A 12,589-nucleotide genomic window follows, 5' to 3' on the forward strand; every position below is an offset into this window, starting at 1 on the left:
TAAACCGCGCCTGGGTAACAAAGGCCCGGCATTATGCAGCATTTCACTGTTAGCACATGCGTTCATATGCATACATGTTTAGGCAATTGAATGTGCGTTTGCACTTGCATGCCAGGCGAGTGATTGGAAGGCTAAGAAGACCGCTCATTTTGATAGTAGTCCTTAAGTGGGTGCTTTCAGACTTAAAGGAGAGAGTTAACTGCTTGTAACATTGAAGCTGCACTAGAAAAGTCGCATTAAACGCGCACAGAAGTTAGATGTCCCCACACAAATAAATATGCCCCTTCCCCACCTTCCATGGTGCCCCTTCCCCACCTTCTATGAAGCTAGCCCCTCTGCCAACCGATGTTGTGGCACACAAGGGAGCAGTGCTAAGCAACCCAACAGTAGTGTGTAGAGCGGCGGCTGCAGGTGAGTGCAAAGGGGAGCCCAGAATGTTGCACCGAGAGCATTGAGCACTGAGCATTCAACACAATGTGGTGCAGTTCAGCACGCTTTGATTGCATGTGAACGTGTGGCATACCCCGGTCTTGTTTTCAATGGGCTGCAGAAATGTGGGATTACTCATTTTTTCCGCAGGATCCCTCTACATGGACATCAGAAGGTCCCACCTGCCACTTCCTGGACCTCCTGGGAACTTTCTAGACGCCGCGGTGCAGGGTACTTACGTTTCATGATGACGGTGCCAGGCTGTTCTCCGGGGAGCGGAGTCGGTTGTGGGCGTCTCTGGTGCCACCTCTGCTCTGTGGAGATGGTCGCGGACGCTGCAGGTCCGGGGATGCGCGCGCTCCTGCGGGACGGCAGTCGGGCATGCTGGGACCTGCCTGCGGTAAATCGTGACCCTTTAACTTGGACCGTTAACTGCCCAGTGGTGATGGAGGACCGGGGGGTGGAGGGGTTACATGCACGGCCGGCGGAGTGTTTCTGAAGCTGGGCTCGGCATCAGCCACTGTCCAGCTAAAGATTAACCCGCAGCCGAGCCAGGATGTACAGCCCCCACCCCGCTGTCCCCACTCCAGTGCTTCTTCAGGGTTTGAGATGCAGAGCTGTCGAGAAGGCATTTCACAAACAGTTGCACAATTTCCAGAAATCATTCTTAACCCGGGAAAATCATCTGTAATCTTCATTTGTAGAGGAGTAAGTAAGGTCTCTAGACGAGTGATCTTCAAACTCACCCCCACATATGAAAGGTTTGGGGCATCCCTCTCCCTGCCCCGTCTCTGTTTGCCATAGTAACAACTGTCACACTGGATGCATTGCACAAGGGTTGTTAATGTGAACCTATTGCTTGTTGCACCAGATAACGATGTTGGCAGGATAACAGCCTAAGGAAGCCCTGAAGAGGGATAAACAGTTCAGGCGACTCCTCAGCTTTGAAACCTGTGATTTGCAGAAAGATCGGAGTCGAACTCAAGCAGGGGCCTTTATTTTTTAATATATTTGTTACCGTATTATACAGTTGTCAAAAGCCAGCTTTTAATACAACAAATCAAAATGATAATCCTCAAAAACATAAAATCCATATCCGGAAGTAAAATTTACATTGAACACATTCCATAAAATGAACAGTGGTCAAATGGGAGGATAGCTCAGGGGCAACGTGCTCGTCTTGGGTATTAAGCGTTATAAATAACCATTTACAATGTAATATATGTCAGACCAAAATCACTAAGCGTGAGCAGGTTAGTTAAACAAATCACTATAACACTGTCTCCTCAAGGCAATATGTCCAATATAATCGCAAACTTCCGCCAAAAGATGGTGGGAAAACACAATACACGCTTCCCACTCTGGCCGCATGGACATGGCCCACATAGCGTCCGCCAATGGCATCCCCAAGAGACCGCTCCCCTAAGAGCAGTCAACCGCAGGCTCTGTCGAGAGAGACAGTTAGTCAAGAGATGACCAACAGACTCCCAACACTCTTCCCCACATAGTCGACATTGCCTGCTTTCCCGCGGAGTCTTAGTCCATGCCCGCACTATCTCTCTGTTGAATTTAAGTTTTATGTAATCCCAGACCAGGCTATTCCCCACAAAATGTTGGATATATCTCAGTGTTGTTTCCCAAGTCTGTATGTATTCCACAAATAGTGCTGCATGTTTTTTAGTGGACAGATTGACAATTAGTTGTTCCTTGCTCTGCTCAACGAGTACATTTTTCATATATTTTTAATATTTAATCGGCCGACCCAATGCATGCTCTGGTGCTGAGGAAACACATCAACAGGAACATGTACCTCTTTATTGTTCTCAAAGGAAAACGTGTGATTCACTAAATAGACCCATCCATTTGGGCTATTTATTGGGCATGTTATCGGGTCTCTTCAGTTAGAGATCCTCAAGTATGGGTCTACGAGTCCCTACCACTAATCCTAATAAAACAGGGTTTCTGGAAGTAAAGAAATCACAAAAATTAAAAAAAGGGGAATGCAAATCATGATTTAATAATAATCATTACAATATCATAGAATCAACAATCCTGAATGTTTTACAAGTGGTCATAACATTTAATCCAAAGTAATAATGATAGTTGGCTTCCCAGGTGCACCTGGAATCTTATACCTGGGTATTCAGTGATAGATCAAGAAATTCACATTTGATTAGTATATGACAAACACATAAACATTCTCAAGAGGCCTGTGTAAAAGGACAAAGAAAAGAAGCGAAAATCTCAAATTCGTTATACATATTCTTTTTTCTAGAACAATTATTCTCCAATATAGTATCTTTTTTCTCCTTACTTTTGGTTCAAGGAAGTGATATAGACATAGAGAGCCTGTGTCCTTATTTATACAACTTGTCCTGAGGTCTGGTACAAAGTTAAATGAGAATGAGTGATGAAGAAAGAAATGGTTGACGTTATTCCTTTATGTCAACGTTTACTCAATTAGGGTCATTCCTCTACCCTAAAGAGGGACTGTGTTCAAGAGACAAGTATTTTATCAGGGTCTTTTTTTCAAAGCCAATGTGGAAAGATCTGACTTCGAAAGATCTTTGTACGGGAACAAGTATAGTTAAATGTCTAGAGGATGTCGACTCCAGATCTAGTTGTTCCCTGTGGGCATCACGTTTCGGCGGTCTACGGATGCTTGGTTGCAGCCTTCATCAAAGCTCTGTGTTGGGACCCTGTAGAGAAAGACATATAGGGCCTCATTAGGACCCAGGCGGTAAGGGGTTTACGGCGGCGTAAACAGCGCCGACCCTTACCGCCTGATTCCGAGGTCCCTTAGCGCCATGGAGGTTTTAACACCTGCTTTTAGCAGGTGTTAAAATCCATGACGCTAAGGGACCTTGTTGTTAATTACGTCACCGTAATTTACGGTGGCGTAATTAACGCCTTCCCCACTCCCATTATGCCCTATGGGGCAAAAATGGGAATGGGGAAGGGTAAATGGGTTAATGGGGACTTACCGCCCCACTCACCTCGGAATGGGGCGGTAAGTCCGCCAACCACCATGGCGTAAACGTAGTTTACGCCATGGTGGTAAAGGTACGACCCAGGAGGTAACTTACCGCCTGGGTCGTAATGAGGCCCATAGTGTGTAAGTGGAGGGTACTTTGTAGGGTGCCTCGAAATCCTAAGCACAAGTGCTGAGGAAAGCCATTCAACCGCTGTTGACCAGATTCTGACTATGTTACTCGATTGCATTGTTTTAGCTCTGGACAGGATAACTTCATGTAATACGCCACCAATGTGTCAGTTGGGGCATTTGCCAATTTCCACAACAACGTCAAGCAACAGAGATTTAACTTTACGTGGATAGGCACCACATCAAATTCCAAATAAATCATTTCATTCGCATTACAGCGGAGGGCAGTTTCAGTAGTCAGTTTTAAGATATATGGTTCCCATTTGGACGTCTCAGGGAGATTAGAAAATATCCATTATTCAGCCCCTTATAGAATGATGGGTAAGATAGTAGCATAATACAGCTGAATCAATGCCCCGAGAAAATAACCACTGCCCTTACGAGCGTGGGAACCAATAGAGCCCGTTGCTATTGCATTTTTTTATTTTATTTGTTCAAAATGCATTGTTCCACGTAGTTTATTATCCAGATTAATCCCTAGGTATTTGTACTCAGAGACTACTTACACTATTACCCCATCCATTGCCCACTGAACCATTTTTACTTTTTTTGTGTTGGGCGAAAAAACATGATTTTTGTTTTGACAGCATTTATAATTAGAGAATTGAGGTTAGTATATGTTATTAAATAGTTCAAGGACAACTGCATGCCTCCAGGGGTTAAGTTCAGTAGGACAATGTCATCCGCGTAGCCCACCCATTGCAGAGGAGTATTAACTAGTTTCGGGAGAACAGATAGATAATTAGAAATGGCATTTCCCAAGTGGGACAAGTATGAACTGGGGCACGCCCAGACCTTTAAGACGAGGTAACAATACCCCTGAAATGAATGGGTATGCAGACATTACTCAAACATCAATAATCGAAATGACTAAGGTTGTTTGCAAAAAGGTTGACTGTTTTAATATCAATTATCTAAAACAGGGAGCACAACAGACATCAACGGATGTCTAACCGCATGGGCTCTCAACGATTCTCATAAAAAACACCAAACAAAGTAAAAACTTGTCATTGATGACATTAACCTACGTATTGACTAACGTCATCCTACGTGGCAAACAACAAAAACCTAGTGGCAAATAAGATTGGGTCTAAGGGAACATCTAAGTTTGTGTTCCATACTAGTCTGAAAAAGTGATGGGCTCCTTTACATCAGGTGCAGCAACTAAGCCCTCCCCTCACAACATCACTAAATACACAACGTCCCATTGGTTACACAATGTCAGTAGCGCTCTTGCCCTCGTAGTGTAGCCGAGGAATTCTTCTCGCCAATCTACCGAACTAGTCAGTACAATGAACAACCAGAACAATTGATTGGCGGAAAGATGGAATGCCAATGAAGAATCCAGAACCGCATGGAACAGGATACTGGAACGGGATGTCTTCTCAAGGTGTACAGGCAAGACCCCCCAGACAGCTGCAATAAGAGCAATAATCACACTGATGCGACTCTATGCCAAAAATGCAGACATCAAATCAGAAACCAACCACTAACCTGTGCGGTTCTTCAGAATCTCCGAATCTCCGAATATCCCCAGGAAGGAATAAGAAGTAAGGTAGTGGCAAACCCAAAACGAAAGGACCAGGAAATCAATCCAGAAATGAAGGCAAAGCAAGAAGCAGGGTGAAGATCCAAGCTGAATGTCCAAAGAGCAAAATCTAACCCGACGGCACGAGGACGCCTAAAGGTACATTAAAGGCAGTCTCTAGTCCGTGTACCAATGGTGCAGAGTTCCAATGCAGGAGAAAAAAACGGTAAGCGGGAGACAGTACAAATGAGTAGCAGGGCAGGTCCGTGGACGGTCCGAGGTCGAAGAGCAGGGCTGGCAGCAAAAGTACAAAGGAGTAAGCAATGCAGGTCCGTGGACGATCCGAGGTCGATGAGCAGGGCTGGCAGCAAAAGTACAAAGGAGTAAGCAATGCAGGTCCGTGGACGATCCGAGGTCGATGAGCAGGACTGGCAGCAAAAGTACAAAGGAGTAAGCAAGTCGGGTCCGGAGGCAGTCCGAGGTCGAGAAACAGGAAAACAAGGCAAAAGGGACAAGAACCTGGATACGAGAGAAAGCAAGCCGCTAGAATACAAGATTCAGAAGCGCCAGCAAAACGCACAGACGTGGCTAAATAATAGTCACATGATCACTATACGTCTTTCAACGTGTACGGGGAAAAGTGAAAGACGTGAGAGGACGCCATCGTCTCCATGCCAACTTCCAAGCTCCCGGCAGACGAGGTCTTAAAGGGACCGTAACCACCGTTCGTCGGCAAATACGAGAACCACAAGTATTAGGTCTCGTGGAAGCCGGATAATTACGGCGTCCTAACACTGATGATTTCTGCAGATACTTGACAGTTTCCTTCCCCAAAGAGGCCCCCACATTCCGAGATTTCCAAAAACGGGACAACAAAACCGGGGCATGTATGTTCTCATATGGTTCCCAGGTGCGATCCTCCGGACCATAACCCTTCCAGTCAACATAGTAGAGTCTTTTACCGTTCCGAACATTGGTGTCCAAGATCGCTGAAACCTCATACTCCACAGCACCCCGAACCCTGACAGGCGGAGGATGGGAGGGAAGACGGGTATCAAGACGGCATGGTTTAATCAAAGACACGTGGAATACTGGGTGAAGTTTCCACGAACGTGGGAGAACCAAACGCACCACTGCCGGGTTAATGACATGCGATATAGCATATGGCCCGACAAAACGTGGAAGCAACTTCCTCTGACCAGGCAGGCGTAAGTTGCGTGTAGATAACCACACGTTCATGCCTGGGAGATACACCGGAGCGGGGGTACGATGCCGGTCTGCATAAAACTTGGTCCTGTTCTGAGCCTCCAACAACTGTCTTTTAACCTGGACATGGGTGCCGGAAATGTCCCTAACACAGGCAAGGGCAGCAGGGTTGTGAGCCGGCAGTTCAGGGGCAAGAGGCAAGGAACGTGGATGTTGTCCATAAAGGGCAAAGAAAGGAGAAACCTGTGTAGCAGTGTGGAGCAAATTATTATAGGCAAATTCAGCCATAGACAGTACCGAAAGCCAATCGTCCTGACGCTGAAAGATGAGACATCTTATATACTGTTCCATAGTAGCATTGAGACGTTCGGTTTGCCCATCCATCTGAGGATGATAAGCACTTGAAAACCGAGCTTCAATACCTAAAGCAGCTGACAAAGCTCTCCAAAAGCGTGAAGTAAACTGAGGACCGCGGTCGGAGATGATTATAGAAGGAAGACAGAACAACCTAAACACTTTCTGCAGAAAGAGATCCGCCAGTTTAGGAGCAGTAGGGATCCCTTGACAAGGTACAAATAGTGCCATTTTGGTAAAATAGTCGATGACCACCCATATAGTATCAAAACCTTCCACCACAGGTAGTTCCATAACGAAATCCATGGAAATGGAGGACCAAGGGCGATCTGGAAGAGGTATAGGTTGTAGCAAACCCACAGGTTTGCCATGTGATGTCTTACACTGAGCACAAACCGAACATGTATTTATGTAATCAGTAACATCCTGCAATAAAGATGGCCACCAACACCATCTTTTTAGTAGATCAACCGTCTTCCTAATACCTGGATGAGCAGCCAGAGATGAATCGTGACACCATTGTATAGCAGTACGTCGCGTCCCTAGAGTAGGCAGGAATATTTTACCCTGGTTATAGGGCAATGAATTTATGATCTCCAGTCTGTATTTGGCTACTTCTGGCGGATCGTTTCGAAGCCATTCCTGTATAAAGGACTTAAGTGACGGATGTAAAGAGCAACCACACACCACCTGAGTGGGTAACAAAGGTACACCAGTGGCGTGAGAGGATTTGGCGGGTCCATGTAGACGAGAGAGAGCATCCGCTTTAGAATTCTGAGAACCAGGACGATAGGAAATAGTGAAATCAAACATTGAAAAGAATTCATGCCAACGAGCATGCCGTGCAGTGGTGCATTTCACTGAGTGAAGAGCCAAGAGATTCCTATGATCCGTGAACACCTGAACAGGCACTTGAGAACCCAACAAATGATGCCTCCAAACCAAGAAGGCGTCCCTGATAGCCAACAATTCGCGCTCCGTGATAGTATAATTCCTTTCATAAGGCGTTAACTTTCTGGAATGAAAGGCTACTGGATGTAAACCTGCATCATCTGGGCAATGTTGGGACAGGATAGCACCCAAAGCAACATCCGAAGCATCAGCCTCGACTATGAACGGTTGGGTTGGGTCCGGATGCTGGAGCACCGGTGCTGAGTTGAAGGCGGACTTCAGAGAATCAAACGCCTGTTGAGCCTCCCCATTCCAATGGAAAGATCTCTTAGAGCTAGACAGAGCCGTAAGGGGACAGACAATGGCTGAAAAGTCTTGAACAAAACGTCGATAAAAGTTCGCAAAACCTAAAAAGGATTTCAACGCCGTCAGATTGTTGGGAACCGGCCAATCCAGAATAGCAGAGACCTTAGATCTGCTCATCTTGACTCCTTTGTTGGTGATGTTAAAGCCAAGGAACTCGACCTCTTGCACGTGGAAGAGACACTTTTCCAGTTTAGCATATAAATGATTGTTCCGCAGACGTTGTAAGACTCTACTGACATGAACAACATGGGTTTCATGGTTGGGGGAGTAAATCAGAATGTCATCTAGATAAACAATCAGATATTGATCCAACATGTCATGAAAGACTTCATTTATGAAGAACTGGAAAGTGGCGGGGGCGTTACTTAGACCAAAGGGCATTACAGTGTATTCGTATAGACCGTATTTAGTTTTAAAGGCGGTCTTCCATTCGTCCCCTTCACGTATGCGTACAAGGTTGTACGCCCCACGTAAGTCTAACTTGGAAAAGACCTTGGCCGAGCCGAGCTGATCAAGCAAGACTGATATCAGAGGAATCGGGTATTGGTTCCTGACCGTAACAGCATTCAAGGCCCGATAGTCGATACAAGGGCGAAGGTCTCCCTCCTTCTTTGGAACAAAAAACAGAGGGGAAGCTGCCGGAGAACGCGAAGGCCGAATGAAGCCGGATTTTAAAGATTTGTCGATGTATTCCTTAAGGATGACATCCTCCTTGGGTGTTAACCAATAAATCCTACCAGATGGTATCTTGGCCCCAGGAACCAATTCTATAGGACAATCAAAAGGCCTGTGGGGTGGAAGGATTTCTGCCCCACTTGCGTCAAAGACATCTCGATATTCTCGATACTCTGAGGGGAATTGAGTGTTAAGAACAGCCCCTATCGTGGAGGCGGAATCCAAGAGAGCATGGCTTGGGCTAGAGGTTTTCTGAACTGATGTCAAACAGAACTGGTCACAATGTTCTGAAAGGAAGTTCACTTCCCCCGACTGCCAATCCACCACGGGGTTGTGTAGTTTCAACCAAGGAAGCCCCAGGATAACTTCAAGCTGTGGGGCGGCAATCAGGTCAAAGGAGATCTCTTCAGTATGCCCACATTCCGTCCTCATGACCAAAGTAGCAGTACGCTCAGTCACTAGACCAGAAACCAGGGTTGAGCCATCGACCGCATTCACGACCTCGGGGCAGTCTTTGGAAACAATCTGTATACCCAGCTCTCGAGCATAATCACCGTCAATATAGTTCCCCGTGGCACCTGAATCCAAAACAACTGGAATCACCCGCCTACCGAGGGAGGTGGAATTAAGAGTGACGGATAAACAGTAAGGTGTAGACATGAGGGGGTTGCTGCAAGAACCACCCGGCAACTGAACCCCTTCTATTGCCGGGCTTTCGCGTTTCCCTGTTTCTTAACAGGTTTCTTAGTACATGATCGAAGTAAATGATCTGATGACCCACAATAGAAACAAAGGCCGTTCTTTTTCCTGTGTTCCCTTGTTTCTGCTGACAACGGTCCCCGCAATGCTCCGATTTGCATTGGTTCTGAGGACCCGGTGGCAGGATTTGACGTGGCGGTCGTAAGAGGAGGAAGCGGTCTCCATTCCCCCCTTCTCTCTGCTTGTCTAGAGTCAATTTGGAGTACCAAGTCAACCAATTCAGAGAACGCTGTAGGGATTACCGGTACCGTGGATAGAGTATCTTTAAGGGAATCAGACAACCCTTTGTAAAATAAGGATGCCTTCTTCTCCTCTGGCCAATTAGTTTCGGCAACCAATTGATTAAACTTGGCTAAGTAAGCCAACAAGGTAGAAGTTCCCTGCTGTAAGGCCAATAACTGTAAGTCGGTGGCTTGCGTAGCATACCGCGTATCAAAAACCCGACTCATAGCCTCAGTCAACGCGTCACAATTGTACAAGAGGTGACTGCCCTCTTCCAATAGTGGATTGGCCCATGCCGCCGCCGTACCACCCAAGTGTGACAATAAGAAGGCCGCTTTAGTGGTTGAATCTGGAAACGAGGCTGGCCTACATAGAAAGTGTAACCTACACTGGTTAAGGAAGGTTCGATAGGCCTTAGGGTCACCTAGAAACCGCTCTGGTGGAGCCAAGGGAAACTGAGCAGTCATGTACACTGGCCCAGTGTCAGAACGGGCAGGAGATAGCCCAGAACCCGATTGCACAGCGGGCGAAGGCGCCCCAGCACCGGTGGGCTGAAAACCAGCCTGCAGCTCATCAATGCGTCTTTCGGTGGCAGCATGGGCATTAGCCATTTCACTGCGTAGATCCGCCAACAATTGCATGATGGCTGTCAAAGACTCATTGGCATCCATTTATATAGAAGGCTTCTGAATATGTCAGTAGCGCTCTTGCCCTCGTAGTGTAGCCGAGGAATTCTTCTCGCCAATCTACCGAACTAGTCAGTACAATGAACAACCAGAACAATTGATTGGCGGAAAGATGGAATGCCAATGAAGAATCCAGAACCGCATGGAACAGGATACTGGAACGGGATGTCTTCTCAAGGTGTACAGGCAAGACCCCCCAGACAGCTGCAATAAGAGCAATAATCACACTGATGCGACTCTATGCCAAAAATGCAGACATCAAATCAGAAACCAACCACTAACCTGTGCGGTTCTTCAGAATCTCCGAATCTCCGAATATCCCCAGGAAGGAATAAGAAGTAAGGTAGTGGCAAACCCAAAACGAAAGGACCAGGAAATCAATCCAGAAATGAAGGCAAAGCAAGAAGCAGGGTGAAGATCCAAGCTGAATGTCCAAAGAGCAAAATCTAACCCGACGGCACGAGGACGCCTAAAGGTACATTAAAGGCAGTCTCTAGTCCGTGTACCAATGGTGCAGAGTTCCAATGCAGGAGAAAAAAACGGTAAGCGGGAGACAGTACAAATGAGTAGCAGGGCAGGTCCGTGGACGGTCCGAGGTCGAAGAGCAGGGCTGGCAGCAAAAGTACAAAGGAGTAAGCAATGCAGGTCTGTGGACGATCCGAGGTCGATGAGCAGGGCTGGCAGCAAAAGTACAAAGGAGTAAGCAATGCAGGTCCGTGGACGATCCGAGGTCGATGAGCAGGACTGGCAGCAAAAGTACAAAGGAGTAAGCAAGTCGGGTCCGGAGGCAGTCCGAGGTCGAGAAACAGGAAAACAAGGCAAAAGGGACAAGAACCTGGATACGAGAGAAAGCAAGCCGCTAGAATACAAGATTCAGAAGCGCCGGCAAAACGCACAGGCGTGGCTTAAATAATAGTCACATGATCACTATACGTCTTTCAACGTGTACGGGGAAAAGTGAAAGACGTGATAGGACGCCATCGTCTCCATGCCAACTTCCAAGCTCCCGGCAGACGAGGTCTTAAAGGGACCGTAACCACCGTTCGTCGGCAAATACGAGAACCACAAGTATTAGGTCTCGTGGAAGCCGTGGAAGCCGGATAATTACGGCGTCCTAACACTGATGATTTCTGCGATACTTGACACACAAACTATAGGGCCCTTAATTACGCTGCCCCCTACAATTGGTTGGCATTCTTGCATCCGTTAGTACTTTTCCACCTATGTTAGCAACATGCAGGCTGAACTTCCAGGTGCTGGTGAGCTGGTCATAACCATAGCTTTCCACCAATTAGCATATCATCTATCATCACTTCAGTGGTCTGCTGTCAATTAAGGCTTTAAACTCGGCCTTGGATATGTTCTTTGCTCTGGAGAATTTAGCGGAGTGAAGGCACGCTCTGCCTCCATGCGTAGGTGTGGTTCGTCATACATGTCCAACTTCATCCTTCCACCTGACTGAAGACCACGAATTTGAGCTTTAGTACATTTAAAATACTAATATTTAATAGACCTCTGAGGTCTTCCTTGCTTTTGTCCATATCTTCTGAACAGGAGTTTCGTTCTTTCACATGATTGTAACTAATGTCTGTTCATCCCAGAACAATACGACCTTGGCTTCTTGGTGCTCATCCAGCCTTGTAACACAATATGGACAGAACCACTTATTGACAAAAGTTATTCCTACTTCTAAAGTTCCCCACATCTAATTGAATTTCCCTAAAAAGAGATTCTTGCTGTCCCTCACTTGAAAATGCTGTCCCTAGATAGCGTTGTTGTGATGCCTATCTAGTGTGAGGGATAGACAAGGAGCTCGCCCTATCCTCTCACTACTTTCCTTACATACTAAAAATGATGCACACTCTTTGGGAGTTGATTATTCTTATTTAATGTTATTGCTCCCAAAATATGTGTCTGATTCAATTATAGCATACTTGATTATTCATGATCAAGTAATTCAACGCAGTCCTACTTCTAGATTGCCTGTTGTATGTTTATGTTTCCACTTCTCTTAAAAATGATGTACTTTTGCCAAGCTCACAATGAATGTTGTGTGTCTCAGGGTGCAGGTCATCACACCTGAACCAAAATACAGTCAACCGGTTTCAGCGGTTCTAGATCTCTATCCGCCTTCTTCAGGACATGTGTAATGACATGTTCGTCACAATATAAACATAAAAATAATAATAAAAAAGACAATATATTCATGCTTTGTCTTGGTCTTCAATATTTTGGACTCAGGAGAGCTTCTTTAGTTCTCTGTTGGACGTCTTGCTTTCTTTACAAGTGCCCTAAGAGGGAATGTATAAA

General features: G+C 46.1%; 1 protein-coding gene across 1 annotated transcript in view; it reads right to left on the bottom strand.

The window, feature by feature from the left end:
- LOC138471744 (uncharacterized) overlaps window positions 1-865 on the bottom strand; it is a 144,038-nt gene extending 143,173 nt beyond the window's left edge. The window contains exon 1 of the mRNA XM_069609550.1: window positions 669-865. Within this exon, the coding sequence (XP_069465651.1) occupies window positions 669-675 (7 nt within the window). The 5' untranslated portion in view covers window positions 676-865. The remainder of the gene's footprint in view (window positions 1-668) is intronic.
- Window positions 866-12,589: the final 11,724 nt, after the last annotated feature.

The sequence above is a fragment of the Ambystoma mexicanum genome, chromosome 8 (assembly GCF_040938575.1).
Source record: "Ambystoma mexicanum isolate Mex_15411 chromosome 8, UKY_AmexF1_1, whole genome shotgun sequence".
NCBI lineage: Eukaryota > Metazoa > Chordata > Amphibia > Caudata > Ambystomatidae > Ambystoma > Ambystoma mexicanum.